General features: G+C 52.2%; 7 protein-coding genes across 7 annotated transcripts; 4 read left to right on the plus strand and 3 right to left on the minus strand.

Moving 5' to 3' along the window:
- Positions 1-27: 27 nt before the first annotated feature.
- Positions 28-2,097, minus strand: BDW74DRAFT_149842 (putative ribosomal assembly complex component Ipi3). The gene has a single exon (XM_073723941.1). It carries the CDS (start codon positions 2,042-2,044, stop codon positions 323-325), a length of 1,722 nt encoding a protein of 573 aa, XP_073585599.1. The 5' UTR covers positions 2,045-2,097; the 3' UTR covers positions 28-322.
- Positions 2,098-2,762: 665 nt separating this feature from the next.
- BDW74DRAFT_129182 (uncharacterized protein) lies at positions 2,763-5,267 on the plus strand. The gene is made up of 2 exons (XM_073722240.1): positions 2,763-4,178; positions 4,236-5,267. Exons 1-2 carry the CDS (start codon positions 3,102-3,104, stop codon positions 5,163-5,165), a joined length of 2,007 nt encoding a protein of 668 aa, XP_073585600.1. The 5' UTR covers positions 2,763-3,101; the 3' UTR covers positions 5,166-5,267.
- A 279-nt stretch (positions 5,268-5,546) lies between these two features.
- On the plus strand, positions 5,547-7,118 carry BDW74DRAFT_149845 (lipoate synthase). The gene has a single exon (XM_073723942.1). It carries the CDS (start codon positions 5,650-5,652, stop codon positions 6,892-6,894), a length of 1,245 nt encoding a protein of 414 aa, XP_073585601.1. The 5' UTR covers positions 5,547-5,649; the 3' UTR covers positions 6,895-7,118.
- A 546-nt stretch (positions 7,119-7,664) lies between these two features.
- BDW74DRAFT_166979 (phosphoserine phosphatase SerB) lies at positions 7,665-9,205 on the minus strand (the record flags this gene model as incomplete). Its single annotated transcript, XM_073726629.1, has 3 exons — positions 7,665-7,979; positions 8,056-8,313; positions 8,369-9,205. The coding sequence occupies 3 exons, from the start codon at positions 9,203-9,205 to the stop codon at positions 7,665-7,667; spliced, it is 1,410 nt and encodes a 469-aa protein (XP_073585602.1).
- Positions 9,206-10,053: 848 nt separating this feature from the next.
- On the plus strand, positions 10,054-11,277 carry met16 (phosphoadenylyl-sulfate reductase (thioredoxin)). The gene is made up of 2 exons (XM_073722241.1): positions 10,054-10,411; positions 10,464-11,277. Exons 1-2 carry the CDS (start codon positions 10,234-10,236, stop codon positions 11,204-11,206), a joined length of 921 nt encoding a protein of 306 aa, XP_073585603.1. The 5' UTR covers positions 10,054-10,233; the 3' UTR covers positions 11,207-11,277.
- A 2,851-nt stretch (positions 11,278-14,128) lies between these two features.
- Positions 14,129-16,577, plus strand: sC (sulfate adenylyltransferase). Its single transcript, XM_073722242.1, has 5 exons — positions 14,129-14,385; positions 14,461-14,488; positions 14,637-14,819; positions 14,985-15,130; positions 15,192-16,577. Exons 1-5 carry the CDS (start codon positions 14,217-14,219, stop codon positions 16,388-16,390), a joined length of 1,725 nt encoding a protein of 574 aa, XP_073585604.1. The 5' UTR covers positions 14,129-14,216; the 3' UTR covers positions 16,391-16,577.
- Positions 16,565-17,469, minus strand: BDW74DRAFT_129245 (uncharacterized protein). Its single transcript, XM_073722243.1, has 3 exons — positions 17,224-17,469; positions 16,824-17,132; positions 16,565-16,764 (listed from the first exon to the last, which is right to left on the minus strand). The coding sequence occupies exons 1-3, from the start codon at positions 17,354-17,356 to the stop codon at positions 16,739-16,741; spliced, it is 468 nt and encodes a 155-aa protein (XP_073585605.1). The 5' UTR covers positions 17,357-17,469; the 3' UTR covers positions 16,565-16,738.
- Between the last annotated feature and the right edge of the window lie 445 nt (positions 17,470-17,914).

Below are 17,914 nucleotides of genomic sequence, written 5' to 3' on the forward strand. Positions count from 1 at the left end.
AAACAGCCTTATTGAAACAGCTCCAGAATGTCCAAGAGTCTTCAGGTGGAACTGACCAGGACTCAGGACTCCGGTTGAACGAATGAGGGATCATAACGAAGATACAGCATAATCATCATGGTATGATTCGCCGGTTCATCTATATACAACATCGATTATTCATATGCGAGTCCCGTGCTCTATGAGCTCCATCACTCAATCCAAACTTTTAGCCCGTTGCGCCGTGGAATGTTACCCATGCCCTCGTTGAAACATGCCAAACGCTCCTGAATATATGACAATTTGAAGCAAACAAAGAAGTAAGAAGAAGGGTAGTAGGAGTCTATTGCTCGTCACTACTCTGTTCGTCGCTGCCACTCGTCTCGGAATCTTCTTCAACCTCCATCCGACGAAGCACAGCGTCACCATTCTTACCCTTCTTCTCTGCCGTGAACCAGGCTTCCCGTCGGCGAGTTGCCCGTTCTTCCTTGCGGGCTCGCCGCTGTACCCTCTCCCGCTGTGATTGCTCCTGCTTCGCGTTGAGCTCGTTGATGTAATCGTGGAGGTTGGCGAGATCTACACGGAGTTTCATGACTTCATCGGTACTGGACTGCCGGGCAGTGTCGCTTACAGCAATCTTTTGTTTCAAAGTGGATATTTCGCTTTCCAGGGAGGCGATTTGGGCATCCTTGGCGGGGGTGTCAATATCCATCTGCACATTCATTGGAGGAATAGAGCCGGCAGTCGATCCAGGCTGGCCCATAGCAGCTAGCTCGGCAAGGCCTTGCTCGAGCAAAGATGTGGGGAAGGAGGAGTGAGAAAAGGCGTCCATGAACCAGTCTGACTGCGCAGATGATGCACTGTGCGAGGCTGCGGGTAGCAGATGGGTGTTGAATTCGTAGTCTGCAGGAACAGCGCCTGCAGCTTGCGTGTTTTCTGAGAGTGTAGAATCGTATCTTGGCTTGACTATCGTATGCGCTACCCTCTTCAGACTGGTAACTTGCTGGCGTAGGCCGTCGAGGGGAAGCATAATAATGTTTGTGACTGGATGCGTGAAGTCCACTACCGTTGAGGCATATTTTCGCCTTCCAACATTCCAGGAGTATACTTTGCCATTTTCATGGCCTGAGAGTAGAGTCATACCGTCATGAGAGAGGCACAGCGCATGCGCCGCGCCGCTATCGCCGGTAGGTGGGAGCCAGCGGTCCTCGGCGGAAGCTTGTGCAGGCGTGGCCTGTAATGATGGGTCGTGAAGGGGATGCTGAACGGATTGTTCCTTATAAAAGTCGACCGACTGCACGCTGCCATCCTCGTATCCCACATAAAATGCCCTATCGACCGGGTCCAAAGCGATGGATACCGCACTGGACGGCAAGAGGAAATTCCGCAGAACATGACCAGTCCTATAATCCCAAGCAATGGCGGTGTTGTCTTGGGCTGCGGAGACGGCGATATTGTACCTCCCGGTGCTATGTCCTACCACGATAGCACTTACGGCGGCGCGGTGATTCGAGAACGTGCGGATGGGCGAGTTCGGAGGCTGTCGGTCTCGCCCTGAAGGAGGTTTCGTAAAAGACAGAAGATTGACTAGGGACCACACATGAATGCTAGCGTCCGATGAACCGGAGAGGACAAAGTTCGAGCTGGGATCGACCACGATAGAGGTAACCGGTCGTAGATGAGATGCTGTGGTAGCAACTTGACGTCCTGTGCAAACCTCCCATAGAATCAGGCGGCCACCCTCTGTACCCAGAACCACGATATCGCCAGTCTTCGACCCTGCAACCGCAATGCTGCGAATGCGCTCGGGAAATGGGATGGTGGCTTCCTGATTGCCCTTCTCTCTGCTATAAACGTGCACAATTGCCTTTTCGGATTGCGCAGCAAACACATGAGATGCGCTCACGGCCAGACAATTCGGGGCAGTCGAGCTCTTCTTGAAGGTGGACCGGAGAGTCGACGACGGCTGAAGCTCATGGAGACAAATTCCGACGTCCCTCAGCGAAGCCGAAGCCGGGGTTTTTGCGGACGCCACAGTGGACGCAACAAAGCATTCTGAAAGCATTGGAAGCGGGAGGGGACTCTCAAGTCATATATTCGCAAAAGTCGTCCCTGGCCATTTCCTATCAGAATATCTTTTTTTTGCTTTGCGATAAGAAAAGAGTTTGCACTGTTTGCAATGCTACTGTACGGTATCGTACTGTCGCGTCACGTGACAGGCTCTGTGAGACAAGCGCTCCCTCCATAGCCTCAACTTCTCTCGATCATCAACCCTAGGGAAGGGAACAGCCCTAGATCCCTGAACTCCTTCCTCTTGGAGTGTCTAACTACCTCGGTTAGGCTGCTCGCATTACTCCGAGCACCGTCTAGCTGCTCAGCAGTCAGCACTAACGCCAACAATGGACAGCCCTTATCGAGAACTCGACTTGGATCGAGCAATTAGGTGCCTCCTGGAGGAATTCAAGCCCTGATAATAACAAAGACCAATTGCCGCCGCCACATCTCGATTGGAATCTACGCACATGCTGGGAGACCCATCACCGTCTCCAAGCATGGGCACTATGGGACTGCACCCACAGCAACCGAAGCAAGGGGTTCCTCCTAGGGGATGCACCTTTTGATTGCCCGGTGCAACAGCTCTATTGAACTGAAGCACCGTGACGCTATCCTCAGTATCCCCTCTAGGGGCCTGCTTCTTGACTCATGCGCTTCATGCATGTCTCATTGCTTCGGGGATAACGATATGCACAGACCCTGAGATGCACATCACCCACGTTTCTATGCGAAACTCTGTCCAATGACCTAAATATCTCCGCCAATTACCAGTTCTCACCTCTCTCTGGAATGCAAGGACAGTGGGGAGTGGCCCTTCACAGTTCCCTCATGTTCCAGAGTTCCTCTTGGAAGGGGGCGATGGGCATGCCCGATGTCTGGCGTACTGTCACCGCAAGGTCGTCAAGGGGTGTTTTTAATTTCAACCGTTTCGTAGTATAAGGTCTCTTTGGCCGCATTTACGCCCGTCCTGGCCCGGATTTCTCTACTTTGGTTTCCCTCTTATCATCCACCCTTACTGGTCGAGACTCGACTCCATTCCTAATACCGCTGAACTTTTGTTAAACAACATGTCCTCGATGGACTACGAGATTGTTAGCTCATATAGCAGGCCTTACTATGGCCATCAACGTCATCACACCGTGACTGCGAGTTCGGTGCCAGCATATATAAACAGAAGCGTTCCAACTTATAGTCTCACAGGCCAGGAGCAGCTACCTCACTCCGATAGTCTAGCTTCTCCACGATACTCTCCAAATGTTCAGCCATGGAAAAGACAGCAGGCGCAAAGCTCCCTTTCATTCATCCCTTCAACATCTCCGCGCTCTGAACAACCCGAATATACCATGGCACAACCCAGGCGCCCAATAGACCGCTCAACCGCTTGTATCTCGCCCTTTCGTTCGGTACGCAGGATGAAACAGCCTTTCCAGCTTCGCCTTCCAGGGTCACCATCTGTTGGCGATACCTCACCTGCTCGCGAGTCCCGAGTAATCCAACGGCCTCCAGAAATCCGGACATTGCGCGCATGGCGATCAGACCAGAATCTCATGGCATCAAGCCTAGAAACATTCGGGCTTCTTCCGAGCCCGCCGCTCTCAGACTCGCAGCCCTCTCAAGCCTCGCCTGCACCAACGTACTTCTCATCCATACCGGGGTCCGAGTTCGAGGCCGATCGAGAAACGGACTGTGCCTGTCTTGCCCTAGCAACATCTTGCAATCGCTGCACTCCTCAGACCCCCGCAACTGAAGTATCTGTTCAAAACCACGAGGCCGAAGCCACCAATGTACATATGGCGCACTCGACCTTTGTCAGGCAGTGTGAGTTGCAAAGAGGGCAATATACCCCAGCGGCAACGAAAGCGGGGTGCATGTCACCACCTGCGACCTGCTCCGATGTGGGCTCAGGGAAGTGGAACTTTTCCGGGTCATCTGCTGCGACACAGAGGAGTAGGTCAGGCACGGTCTCCAGCGAAGGGAGCTGGGTCCCTAGCAGTCTCTCTTACTGCGAAACGTGGCTCCAAGGTGCACCTATGGAACCTGCAGAGGACGAAGCTGGGAAGTCAACTGTCTCGAATCGAAGGAAGTTCCAAATTGTTCAACAAAGCCCATTTATCCCAGACTGGAAACGTGCGCATAATGATGCGGTACGTGAAGCTCACCTTCGATATAATCACCATGGTCATACTGATAAATCATACCAGGTTCTCGCCGTGAAAAGCAAGATGATGAAGCCCAAGTTGGTGGATATTTCTCGGCAATCCTCACCAGCAATGAGCTACTCGCTCCCTACTCCAACGCACACCTTACCCGCCACTCCTGATCACAGCTTGCCAGAAGTCTCGGCCTTCAGCCCTGATACGCCTCTAGAAATGTCCGATGGAGGATACACCACACATAATACGGCTTCTTATTCAAAGCATCAAAGTGGCGAGGAGCAAGACAATACGGACTTGAACCCGATGACCTCAGAAACCGCCAGCAAAATTTTGATGCGTGACACAGGAACAAAGAACGCCGACGGTGTAGAGACGGAGCCCAGGCCACCCCCTCCGCCCAAGGTTGCACCCTCATCCGAGATACAGGCGTCACCTCGAGCTCCATCAACCAAACCAGACAAGCAAGAACTGGAAAAGCTGTGGGATCACGAGTGGACTATCGACCAGTTGGAGCACTCGGTCAAAGATTTCCCACAAAACATGCTCCGACTGACTTCACCGGTCGTGGTGTTTCTGAGACACAACCAAGAACGAGCCTTGATACGCCCATTCCGTCAGATATTTCCGAACGCACCTCAGTCTCTTCTTGATTCTCTCTGTGCCGTGCTAATTGCGAAGAATTACCTTCTATCGTTGCCATCGCTCAACCGCAAAACAACCAATACACATACCCGTGCACAGATGTCAAGGTTAGACACGGTACCAGAGAAGGCCAATTCAGTCCTTGGGATGAAGTTTGCACAACCGCAGCCTGCACGCATCCGAGACCAGGTCCAGGACACCCGAATCAGCAAACTCTACGAAGATCTCGATTCGATCGTGGACAACTTACTATTCACCCTCCGTGGTCCTCATGATGAGGCACTGAAATCGGCCGTCTTGGTTATCATACAGGTCCTGGAGACCAAAGCATAGACATTCGCTACTCCTTCCCTTGTTGTCTCTCACTTTGCATCCCTTTCCTTTTACTACCCAGCGACCTCCTTTTTAGACTAGATTTTGTCATTCACTCAGCCGTTTCCTATGTCCACGTCCCCTTCTTTGCGCATAGGCTTGCCCCTGGTACTTACCATGCCCCATCTTTTCTTTTTCGCCCCTGGCTGTCGGGTGACGTTCATCTAGCCGTGCTGTGTGCAGTAAGCTGCAGTGGTTAATGTGTAATTAATCCTCGATACTTGACATCTCGAATCAAGAAATATAATGAAAATACCCAATTACGTCAATTCCATAGCTGATGACCTGCTTTGTACTACTTTTAGCTCGAGCTATGCTGTGTACAAACAGTCTGTTCCTTGAAGCAAGCTTACCTAATACGGACTAGCCGGGCTCTCATCATCTGCGGCGGTTTCCCGCGGAATTCAAACTTCTTGCAACAACATTCATTTTCGCAGTAATCACCATGGCTGCTGCGACAAACCGGTTCAGAGCTCTATACTCGTCCTCGCGCGTTGCCGCTCCTCAATCAGGGAGCGTACCCTACCTCAGCTACCGCGGCTACGCAACGACAGATCCCTCATCCGCCACCGGCGGAGCTTCAGCAACAACTCCCAGGAGACGGACAACGTTCACGGACAAGCTCAACGCCGGGCCTTCTTTCGGAGACTTCGTGTCCGGTGGAAGCGACAATGCTCCCCTCGATCCCTCCGAAGCATACGCCCTCAAGACAGCACTCGTTGGCCCCGCCGGCCGCAAGAAGGAAATGACTCGGTTACCGTCATGGCTCAAGACGCCGATTCCCGATTCGAAGAACTACCAGCGCCTTAAGAAGGATCTCCGGGGTCTCAACTTGCATACTGTTTGTGAGGAAGCGCGGTGTCCCAACATCTCCGACTGCTGGGGCGGTGGCGACAAGGCCGCTGCCACTGCGACGATCATGCTCATGGGTGACACTTGTACGCGAGGCTGTCGGTTCTGCAGTGTGAAGACTTCACGCGCGCCGCCACCGCTTGACCCGCATGAGCCGGAGAACACCGCGGAGGCTATCTCGCGATGGGGATTGGGGTATGTCGTTTTGACGAGTGTTGACCGTGATGACCTTGTCGATGGTGGTGCTCGCCATTTCGCGGAGACAGTGATCAAAATCAAGCAAAAGGCACCGAATATCTTGGTGGAGTGCTTGACCGGTGACTATGCTGGAGACTTGGAGATGGTGGGTATCGTGGCCCGATCGGGTCTGGATGTGTATGCGCATAACGTCGAGACGGTCGAGGCCCTGACGCCGCACGTTCGTGACCGTCGCGCCACCTTCCAACAGTCCATCCGTGTGCTTGAGGCCGCGAAAAAGGCTAAGCCAACGCTTATCACAAAGACCTCCCTCATGCTGGGTCTCGGCGAGACCGAGGAACAGCTCTGGGATGCGCTTCGTCAACTCCGCGCCGTCAACGTCGATGTCGTGACCTTTGGTCAATACATGCGCCCCACGAAGCGTCACATGGCTGTCCACGAGTACGTCACCCCGGACCAATTCGAGCTCTGGCGCCAGCGCGCTCTGGATATGGGCTTCCTCTACTGCGCCTCCGGTCCGTTGGTCAGGAGTAGCTACAAGGCAGGAGAGGCGTTCATCGAGAACGTTCTGAAGAAGAGGCGATCCGGCGCTCCTGATGTCAGCGCTAGCACAGTTCCCGTTGACGAAGCGACGCGATAGTTTTCCTTGGAATTATTCATTCTATTTTCAACATTTCCGGCGCAGGGTTAGAGCAATTGTTGGTTCTGGTTGCGAGAAGATCATTTATCATGAGGCGTCTTGTATTATTGGATTAAGAATAATTCTATGGACATATGATGGACATTTAACATGGATGTATTCAAGTAGAAATTTGCCCTAGGCAGTCCTAAATCATCAACATATATAAACGGGATCAAAAACATCTTGATGTCTTACTGCAAGGTTCAGTGGACCTGCTGTAAATATTTATATCTCTACCATTATGTGCCCAACCACTCAATGCTCGACCAAGATTATCCTCCTTTGTCTCGAATTGCTTTAGCAAATGGTCTTGCCGTCAGATAACTGGTATGAAATAAGATATATCTAATTCTTTGCACGTCCTTCATCTGTACATAACAGGTAGTCATGAGATTACGTTGACTAAACTCCAAATGTACGCCTCCAGCCCTATCCTGCCCTGGCCCCAGTTACACCTACGCTCAACCAGAAGTGTTTTGAGTTTATAACAGTATTCAACATGATGCAGTCGCCCGCAAACCCAAGTCACCTGCGCCACGAAGGACTAAAAAGTTGTGGAATATGTATGAGATCGTGAAAGCCTAGCCTGGTGAGGCCCGCAGGCAAGTCTGAAAGAAATGTAAAGAGACCTGCTCCTAACAAGAGATGCAAAGATGGTTAGAGATGGCGTAACGAGCTCTAGCCAGCCTTCAGGAGTCTCGAAGCAGTGTGCACTCCGCCTGTAATACCTAGGCAGTGAGCTCCTGGATTTCTTCATCGGTGAATCCGAGTAGGTAGAGAACATCCACTAGGCTTTCGCCATTGATGCGCGTGGGCGCCTCGAGTTGCACCTTGGTCTTGGCACGCCATGCGACACCGAGTCCGGCAGCGTGAAGCATGAGCAAGTCGTTAGCGCCATCGCCGACGGCGACGGTCTGTGCAATGTCAATACCATTTTCTGCAGCAATTGACTGGAGCAAAGAGCGTTTCTGACTGGCATCAATGATGGGATGAGTAGGTACAAGCTTGCCAGTCAGGGTCTGGGAAGCAGGATCAACTTCGAGCTGTAGAGAGAAGATTAGTCAAAGGCAATGTCGACGCCAGTGTATATAGTAAGAAAAAATGATGACGGAGACATACATGATTGGCGAAGGCGTGGTCGAGACCCAGTTCACCAGCCAGCCATTCGGCAAGTGGCTGGAATCCTCCGCTGGCAACAACCAGCTTGCAGCCAAGCTTCTTGAGAGCTCTGCACAGCTCCTTGGCTCCGGGAGAGATGGTGATGACAGACTTCAGCTTCTCGAAAACGTCCGCAGGAACCCCCTTTAGCAAGCTGACACGCTCTTTCAAGGACGCGGAGAAGTCAAGTTCGCCGTTCATGGCTCGTTCCGTGATTTCCTGCAGATTAATATTAGACTCAAGCATTAGAAGCAATGCCTTGCGAAGTACTAACGGAAACTTCCTTCTCCACACCAATGAATTTGGCAATCTCATCAATAACCTCGTTCTTAATCAAAGTGCTATCCATGTCGAAAACAACCAAGCGCTTGTGCCTGCGGAAGGCGCTTTCCTTCTGGAGTACAACCTCAACATTCCACTCCCTCTCAAATCGCCATATGCTCTCATGCTTTCGGAGATCTTCGAAGCTAAGGTACTCTGGGTTTGGGGGAGGAGCAAATGTGACTTCAACAACGCGGGGATGCTCCTGCGTATCGAGGCAGCGGTGTGAGGTATTCATACGCTGATGCGGAATTGGGAGAGATTCAATGATTTGGAGAAAGTTGGTCAAGCACAGCTGTGACACGTACGGACCGTATAAGTGATCCAAGGGTTCGGGTTCTGGCGCGGGAGGCTCACGTGGCAGTTTCTCGATATCTATAGTTGGCGCGGAGCCGACGGGAACCATGGGGTGAGGAAGTTTATCTCCAGGGCGCGCGTGAGGAGAGGAGTCGGGATGAAGGTGTGGATGCACTGGCTCGGAAGACTTGTAGTAGATCGTGGCAACCAACTTTGGCGTTCCATGAGGAAGGACGCCATCTCGGTGCTGGAAGATGCTGTGGACGATACCACTATCGGTCACCTTTTTGGGATCTGGGGAGATGGGGTTCGCAGTGCGAGGAATCGGCGACGCGCTCGACTCGCTGGCATTTTCGAGGACATTGCTGATGGTCTGAGTGACAGCGGCGGGGGCCTTGTATTGCTGGTGGTCCTGGATGAAAGAGCTGCTGGAGAACCTCTGTCGCATGACAGGGCGGGCAGGACGAGCTGCCGCGGGGTTGGGCGATGACATGTCGGAGGCGAGATGCAGGAATGCGGGGAGATAGCTTGAGGGACACAGAGACAGATCGCAAAGAGCCACAGGGATCAACGGAGCCCGCCCGTGGAGATGAGTTTTGCCCTCTGATAGCGCGAAAAGGAGATGCGACGACAGGCTTCGAATAATCTCGTCGTTTTGGCTTCCTCCCAATCTCTGTACCGATCCGCACGTGTTACTGCCTTAGGCGGTAAGGCAGAAATGAGTCTTGGCAGTCCAATGATCCGGCAGGCCGCAGGCAAACCCGCTTTCCAGCCTGAATGGAGTCAAGTTCTGCAAACCCCGGGTCGCCCATGTGGGGAGCGTTCAATCGGCTTGAGATGGTCCCTGAGCACGGCATCAAGATGACATATCATGATGAAACCGAAACGTTATGAGCATAACTATCAGTTTTACTAAGTCCTTGGTATGTCCTGTTATCCTGCTCTTTCGTCACAGGTAGCTAATAACAATGCTCAGTTTACTTCCCACAATCTACCCTGAACTCCTAGAATACGGGGTATCATTACCGCTACCTTGCACCCGAGTGCAAAGATTTATAATCGAATTCCTGGCGATAAGCCTCACTTGCTCCGAGAACGGTTCTTCAACCTTCCAGGACTCCGGCAGGGCTTCGGAATGGACGGATTTATCAGCAAAATAGATGGCAGGCACCCGGACTACGGGTGGCCACAGAGGCAGCAAGTGCACTATGGCGTGATTGCTGCTAAATTTTTCTATGGGGCTGCCAGTATCTCGCCAATCAGAGCCCGTTCTCTTTGCGTGATTTGGGTGCCAGGCTTCTGAGGCATCAACTCAAGAAGAAGGGACAATGTGAATATTACCGCGTCCCCAATCCCGATGATGTCGTGATTGCCCCTGTTCGCTTGATTTTCTATATCAGAGGAGCCGTTGGCACTTTTCTTGCCTCTCACACCACTCTCCAACCGCCCCCGCCACATCCCATCCGTATACTAAACCCACTCCAACCATATACACCTTCCTCTAGGGCTGTATAAGACACAATGCCGGCCAAGACGCAATCCAACTACCCCTCCGACTCCGAGACTGCGGACTTGAGGGACTCTACTGAGTCGGGATATGTCAGTGGCAGCTCAAGCGAAGAGTACTTGCCAGAGATTGTTTTCACCAAGCCTCATCTTCAATTCCTCAACAGACAGCTTCAATTCCTTGAACCCCAAGGTTGGTCCTCGGCATGCTTTCTCTCCAAGGCAATCTCTAACCCCTCCTCCAGATGTCCTCAGATGGTGTGTCACTTCGCTGCCTCACCTGTTCCAGACCACCGCCTTTGGTCTTACTGGTCTGGTGATCATGGATATGCTTTCCAAACTGTCCATCCCTCGTCCTCAGATGGTCAACCTTATCTTCCTTGACACCCTTCACCACTTTCCTGAGACCCTCAAGCTCGTCGACAATGTCCGCAAGAGGTACCCGCTGCAACATATCCACGTCTACAAGCCCGAGGGCGTCGAGACCGAAGAGGAGTTCGCCAAGAAGCATGGTGAACGCCTCTGGGAGAAGAACGACCAGCTCTATGATTGGGTTGCCAAGGTTGAGCCTGCCCAGCGCGCCTACCGTGAACTCAACGTCCACGCCGTCCTGACAGGACGCCGTCGCAGCCAGGGAGGCAAGCGCGGCGACTTGGACATTATCGAAGTCGACGAAGCCGGTCTCATCAAGATCAACCCTCTCGCCAACTGGACCTTCGACCAGGTCAAGCAGTATGTGAAGGAGAACGATGTCCCTTACAACGAGCTGCTCGACAAGGGCTACAAGAGCATTGGCGACTACCACTCTACATCTCCTGTCAAGGAGGGCGAAGACGAGCGCTCTGGTCGCTGGAAAGGCCAGGCTAAGACTGAGTGCGGTATCCACAACCCTCGATCCAAGTACGCCCAGTACCTCATGGACATGGAACGCAAGCGACAGGAGGAAGCCTTGTCTCAAGCTCTGCAAACCAAGCTCAGCACTGCTTAGATTTTGTTGAGTATGGGCGTTCCTTCCTGTTTCGAGTCGCATTTTCATGGCGTTTGGTTCTCCTGTCTAGCGAGGTTATGCGGTTATTGTCTTTGTCAAATCGGCGCTGCTACGGAAATAATGCCGTTACGATTATCTGTTTTTAGACCAAAAGCATCTTCATGCCAATCCAGCTTCCACATGGAAGTTTGTACAGACGGACTGGCTGGGTTACTACATGGGCCAATTCTAGCCTAATAATGAATAGCATGATAAATGATAGATTTACAAAATTCTTTTTCTCTTTTCGTAGATCTTCTTTGCCATGGCCACATCTCGGTTCTCAGTGTGCCCTCGACCCTCGTCAAAGCAAGTGGGGCAACTGTCACCTTGTCCGCGGAAAATCAGGTCGCCAAAGTCTAGGCTACTGGATTTTCTGGCATCAGACTTATTCGCACCGGGAACCAAATCATCAATCTTCCGTGAGCCCGCGTGGCACCCCTCAACCCCGGCGCGTTTCGGACCCGTGGACTCCAGGACAACTGACGTCCGAAGTAAGGGATCCCTTTCCCGGCCATCAAATAGATATCTATATTCTTGAGATAACAAAGCTCCTTGTTATCTTCACGGAAGATTCTGCGCGGCTTTCTCAAGGATGACGCTGCAGATGGCTTACTTCGTCGGCTGCCGGTCACACGCATGCCCAAGCCAAAAGCTCGCCATCCACGGCCCCGGCCCCCTTGTCTACACGAGCGCACGCCACGAATCCTACGAATGTCGTGATAGCATACCCTCCGTGTTTTCCCGCGGCGAAAGGGTAGAAAGTGCGGTGTAGACCTGTCTAGAGCGGTTAAGTCACATCTGTGTCACCGTGGCAGCTTGGCTAGGCAGGGCTGGCAATCTCAAGAGGCGATTTCGTGAGACTGGACGGAGTTGTCGTGATCGATATGATCACCGATCAGCTGACCCTGATTTTCAGCCCTGGGAGCTTCGAGAAATTCGAGAACATGGGGTAATAGAAGCTAAAGGGTTTAACGTTGCGGGTTAGTGAAGATGTGATTTGGGCGTTCGGTTGCGCCATCGGTGAACCCGTTGAGTGGAACCGAGTTCCGGGACGATCTGAGCTTATCGATCTTATCTCTTGGCGGGCGGCGAGCCTCATGCAGTCTTGTTTGCTTGAGGCTTGTTGTCTTAGGAAAAGGAACCTTTGAACCGGTCATCACGTAGAGATTGAATCTACAGGACTTAGGACCTATTGGAGTAGATCGTGTGAACTACGCCGTGCTCCGAGAGAGGAGGGATGCCGAATCATCTACTCTCAAGCCCTATCATCTCGTCCTGACATTCACCTGCGGGAGGTCATCTCTTGCCACTGAGTGTGAAAGCCAAACACCAACTATCCGGACTTGCACTCTAGATGTTCGAGGTCATTTATTGAGTTGCGTGGTCAAAAATAGGGTCGTTTTCGGTTAGCCTGCATCAAATGGAGATATTCAAAGAGTCTCAAAGAATGCAGATAACCTAGAGATTAGCACCAAGGGGCATCAGATACATTATCTATACGAAATCCAAAGATTCAATGCCGTCGACGCAGCATAGAACACTCGTCCTATATGCCATCGGTTCAGCATGGAATGATGTCAGCTCAATGTGACTTGACAGTTGCAATTCGCCTCGAGGACTTCGAGAAAAATGTTTCCAGCGCCCCTATTTCGACCATGGCCTTATCTATTTAAACGTCGACCGATATATATATATAGATGCTGGTGATTACGTCGGCCTGGCCTCGTATAAGGAGCAGGGCTTCGAGATGTTCGCCTCGTATCAAATGTGCAACGTAATGGGTGGGTCCATGGCGCAGCCCAGGTGTTGATTCTCAGGGGGACTTACGCAGTCCCTTGATAGTCAGGCACAGGATATGTAGATCGAAGGAACAGCCTGTTATAAACTGTCAAGACGTCAAACTCTCAAAAGCATGCAGATAGATTACTGATCCAGCCGGAGTTGTGGAAGGACTCGAGAAGCCGGACTGCGAGATCGGCACATAAGGCGCTAAACCGTATCTTGCCTAGTGTGGTGAGCACGACATCCTCGTGGAGGATTGCGAAATAATTTGAGGGCGACCGGCAACGGGGCAGCCGCACGGGCTTAGTTTCCGCTGTCCTGTTTCATCATCGTCACACAGTTGCTTGGTATATCTCCGGATTCTCCGCTGTTGACATGGAGCTTACTCTGTTGAAGCAAAAGTATGGTTAAAGATCTATATGAGGGACCACGCAAGCCCTTCATATCACCACAGAGGCGCAGTCTCGGAGCTCATGCACGAGAAGTATAAATTATGCCGAGCAATCCTGCATCCGGACGCCCTCATCTCGGGCCATGTATCAAGTGTCCCTGCTGACGACGATGCTCTCTCTGGTCTGACAATTGATAATCCCACCCCTGAAAATCCTGACTTCGAGAGAGACTGTCGTTCAGCATCCAGCCTCCCGAGGATAATCTATCTGAGTTGATGAAAATTGCTCTGCTCCCTGAAGGCCATGTTGCGGATGGAATCTGTTCATCGTCTGAAATCCCGAGGAAAAGGGCAAAAGTTACCATTCATTCACCTCTGGATCTTGCAGTATGGCCACTCGTTACGCATGGGCCATTATTAAGCTTTCTCACTATTGTTTCGTCTGGATATACTACGCTGCTAAATGCTCCGTAAACTACATAGACGACTCCGTAGGATAGATGAACAGGAAGTTAGAATAACCTCGTATGTGTCGACGACATCGCTCCCCACTCTAAATCCAGCCCGGCAGGTTACTTGGCTGGCCCGAGCAAGGAATCCAGGCAAATCATTCTCCTGAATCAAATCTGGTTCCGTAATTGCTGGCTCTCGGCCCTTTTGCGCCATCTTTTTTAACTGCCGCCCCTCCCACTTGTTCATACATTCCTCCATCGCCTTGCTTCTTTTTTTCCCTCCCATACCCTTCCTCTCCTTCTCCGTTTCATTTTCATTCTTTGAAAGCACAGTCCATTCATAATGGCCAACACTCCTCACGGTGGTGTCCTGAAGGACCTCGTCGCCCGCGATGCTCCCCGCCACGACCAGCTCGAGGCTGAGGCCGCCACTCTCCCCGCCATCGTCCTCACTGAGCGCCAGCTGTGCGATCTCGAATTGATCATGAACGGTGGTTTCAGTCCTCTTGAGGGTGCGTTTGCTCCTGTCGATGTGGACTCCCAATTCCACGGGCCCAGTTCAAAAATGAATGACTGACGCGGCGTAGGTTTCATGAACCAGAAGGACTACGACGGGTATGCGCCTCTTCCTCTTACAATCGAGCTCATCCCACCTTGCGCGGGGTCATTTTTCGTTTTTGAGAAGGATGCCCCGCGGCAATAATGCAATTCGGGAGTGATATTCGCAAGCAGGCCGGTTTTGTTAATAGTGGGGTTTATCTAGCGTCGTCGCCGAATCTCGCCTTGCCGATGGCAACCTCTTTTCCATGCCCATCACTCTGGATGCTTCCAAGGCAGCCATTGAACAGTCTGGCCTTAAGCCTGGTTCCCGCGTCACCCTCCGTGACTTCCGCGACGACCGCAACCTTGCCATTCTCACAATTGACGACATCTACCGCCCCGATAAGTGAGTCCGATCTCTACATCTTTTTGGTTCTTGGCAACCGCTTCGTCCTTGGCACTCCGCAGTCGCCTTCTTGCGATTAGCGGGAACGCTGGATTCGCCAAAGACGCGGCGCATGTTGCTTGGACAAGCATTGCGCAATTTGCTAACATTATTTGCTTTTCTCAGGGAGAAGGAGGCCAAGCTCGTCTTCGGTGGTGACCCAGAGCACCCCGCCATCAAGTACCTGCACACCAAGGTTGAGGAGTACTACATCGGTGGAAAGCTTGAGGCAGTCAACAAGCTCAACCACTACGACTATGTCGGTCTTCGCTGTACGTTGATACCTCAGATCATGGTTCAGAAATACCTATGATACTAACACCACCTCTTTAGACACCCCCGCGGAGATCCGCATCCACTTCGACAAGCTCGGCTGGTCCCGAGTTGTCGCCTTCCAGACCCGTAACCCCATGCACAGAGCTCACCGTGAGCTGACCGTCCGCGCCGCTCGTGCCCGTCAGGCTAATGTCCTCATCCACCCCGTTGTCGGTCTCACCAAGCCCGGTGACATTGATCACTTCACCCGTGTCCGCGCCTACCAGGCCCTCCTCCCCCGCTACCCCAACGGAATGGCCGCCCTCGCCCTTCTGCCCCTCGCTATGCGTATGGGTGGTCCTCGTGAGGCCATCTGGCACGCTATCATCCGTAAGAACCACGGTGCCACTCACTTCATCGTTGGCCGTGACCACGCTGGTCCCGGTAAGAACTCCAAGGGTGAGGAGTTCTACGGCCCCTACGATGCTCAGCATGCCGTCGAAAAGTACCGCGCTGAGCTCGGTATCGAGGTCGTTGAGTTCCAGCAGGTCACCTACCTCCCCGACACTGATGAGTACATGCCCAAGGACGAGGTTCCTGCTGGTACCAAGACCCTCGACATCTCCGGCACTGAGCTCCGCAACCGTCTCCGCACTGGTGCCCACATCCCCGAGTGGTTCTCTTACCCCGAGGTTGTCAAGATCCTCCGCGAGTCCAGCCCTCCCCGCGCCCTTCAGGGTTTCACCATCTTCCTTACTGGTTACATGAACTCTGGCAAGGACGCCATTGCTCGTGCTCTCCAGGTTACCCTCAACCAGCAGGGTGGACGCTCCGTCACTCTCCTCCTCGGTGACACCGTCCGCCACGAGCTCTCCTCCGAGCTCGGCTTCAGCCGCGAGGACCGTCACACTAACGTCCAGCGCATCGCTTTCGTTGCCGGTGAGCTCACTCGCGCCGGTGCCGCCGTCATCGCTGCCCCCATCGCTCCCTACGAGCACTCCCGCAAGGCTGCCCGCGAGGCCGTCCAGGGCACCGGTGGCTCTTTCTTCCTCGTCCACGTCAACACTCCCCTCGAGTACTGCGAGTCCACCGACAAGCGCGGCATCTACGCCAAGGCTCGCGCCGGAGAGATCAAGGGCTTCACCGGTGTCGACGACCCCTACGAGGCTCCCACCAACGCCAACCTGGTTGTTGACGCTTCTAAGCAGAGCGTTCGCTCCATTGTTCACGAGATCATCCTCATGCTCGAGAGCGAGGGTTACTTTGAGCGTCTGTAAATGGTTTCTGGGCGTTAGATTTGCTTTTCATTTTTCCTTTGTATAATGCGATATAAAGACGGACTCTTGGGTTAAGAGTGCTTGGGAAGGGTATAGAACATTTGAATTCGAGTAACGACTTGCATGACCTCGAATGAGTGATCCTTATTGTATACATGTAACCTCCCTGAGCCGTAAACACCATGCTAACAGAGTACCATCCTTGATGCCTTCCAAAAAAAAAAACTCCATATATACCCGGAAAGAAACCCCGACAAGACCATATAAACCATGAAATCAAGCAACTCCTAGATCTATCGCGAACAAACTAACTCATCATATAACCGTAGCGAACGTGTGCGAAGCCTGTCAATGGACACGGACGGTCTCTGAATCTAACCAAAGAAGACCGTTAGCTTGCGCCTGGAAACGATACGGGCCACCATAAACTTGCGAATAACATAGCCGTATCGATACTCCGTCGTCGTCGTAGCACTACCAGCGGCCCTAGGCGCGCTCGTACTCATAGCTCCGAAAGGGAGCGTATTGACAGGAGCAGGAGCATGAGAATGGACCGGCGCTGTATATACTAAATGTGTGCGATTGTTTGGCGGAAAGACAGCCGGGCACTGGAATTGGGACTCGATGTCATGATGCGGCTCTTGGTGGTTCGGTGGTGCTCGTGGTATTCGAGCGTGCGGGGATGGTGGCATATTTCCCCGCAGCGGGCCAATCTCGAGGTGTTCGGTTGACGGGGTTGTTTCTGCCATACAAAAAGAACGAAAATGATCATGAGATAGCTGAGCTGATAAATAGATGAAAGCTGTATCTAGATTCTAGATTGTAGATCTAACCTGGAGATACTTTCCGATATGATATTCGCCGAGCCCTCAGGCACAGCACTAGCGTCCAGACTCCAACAAATGACGTAGGGATTCCGACAAGGAGAGTGATGAGGGCGATCGTTTCAGATAAAGACCAAGACATGGTCGATGATAGGAGATTATTGACTTATCGGTAGAGGAGCAGAAGAGGGTGTATCCAGATAATAATGAGAATGTGTGCCATGGTCGTGGGCCTGATCCTGTTATATACACAGCGGGCGCACCTGTTTATTCTTCAAGAGACTCCCCAAAAAAAGGCAGGTGGAAACAGTGAACCTTTCCCCTACAAGGGGGCGGAGGCTGGCTAAGCCACTCCTACGGAAACCATAACGTACTTCGTAGCTCCTTTCTGATTTGCTAACAGAGACTTGATCTGCTTACGGAGTATATCCCGCATTATTGTGACAGGTCTTTTGTATCGCGAAAAGCCTGTCTTCTTAGCCAACAAATGTTGCCAAGCCGGACCCTGCACGTCTTTATTTTTTTTGCCGTCTTTAAAAGCTCCAGGTACCACCTCTGGCCTGCAGATAAAAGAAAAATCCACTTGTTAAAGTCGCGCCAAAAAAAAGCAGAATTCCAGACACCACTTCTAGTCTGCGGATCAAAGACAAATTCACCTGAAAACGTCGCGCCAAAAAAAAGCAATATTTCTTCCAGAAGG

Source organism: Aspergillus multicolor, assembly GCF_047715735.1.
Source record: "Aspergillus multicolor strain CBS 133.54 unplaced genomic scaffold BDW74scaffold_7, whole genome shotgun sequence".
Taxonomy (NCBI): domain Eukaryota; kingdom Fungi; phylum Ascomycota; class Eurotiomycetes; order Eurotiales; family Aspergillaceae; genus Aspergillus; species Aspergillus multicolor.

Excerpts from the sequence above, each read along its gene's own strand:
- BDW74DRAFT_149842 (XM_073723941.1), bottom strand. The coding sequence starts at position 2,044 with ATGCTTTCAGAATGCTTTGTTGCGTCCACTGTGGCGTCCGCAAAAACC.
- BDW74DRAFT_129182 (XM_073722240.1), top strand. The coding sequence starts at position 3,102 with ATGTCCTCGATGGACTACGAGATTGTTAGCTCATATAGCAGGCCTTAC. Across the intron at positions 4,179-4,235 it reads AACGTGCGCATAATGATGCG|GTTCTCGCCGTGAAAAGCAA; the intron begins GTACGTGAAGCT and ends AAATCATACCAG.
- BDW74DRAFT_149845 (XM_073723942.1), top strand. The coding sequence starts at position 5,650 with ATGGCTGCTGCGACAAACCGGTTCAGAGCTCTATACTCGTCCTCGCGC.
- met16 (XM_073722241.1), top strand. The coding sequence starts at position 10,234 with ATGCCGGCCAAGACGCAATCCAACTACCCCTCCGACTCCGAGACTGCG. Across the intron at positions 10,412-10,463 it reads TCAATTCCTTGAACCCCAAG|ATGTCCTCAGATGGTGTGTC; the intron begins GTTGGTCCTCGG and ends CCCCTCCTCCAG.
- sC (XM_073722242.1), top strand. The coding sequence starts at position 14,217 with ATGGCCAACACTCCTCACGGTGGTGTCCTGAAGGACCTCGTCGCCCGC. Across the intron at positions 14,489-14,636 it reads AACCAGAAGGACTACGACGG|CGTCGTCGCCGAATCTCGCC; the intron begins GTATGCGCCTCT and ends GGGTTTATCTAG. Across the intron at positions 15,131-15,191 it reads CGACTATGTCGGTCTTCGCT|ACACCCCCGCGGAGATCCGC; the intron begins GTACGTTGATAC and ends CCACCTCTTTAG.
- BDW74DRAFT_129245 (XM_073722243.1), bottom strand. The coding sequence starts at position 17,356 with ATGTCTTGGTCTTTATCTGAAACGATCGCCCTCATCACTCTCCTTGTC. Across the intron at positions 17,133-17,223 it reads ATATCGGAAAGTATCTCCAG|AAACAACCCCGTCAACCGAA; the intron begins GTTAGATCTACA and ends TTTGTATGGCAG. Across the intron at positions 16,765-16,823 it reads TCGATACGGCTATGTTATTC|ATTCAGAGACCGTCCGTGTC; the intron begins GCAAGTTTATGG and ends TTCTTTGGTTAG.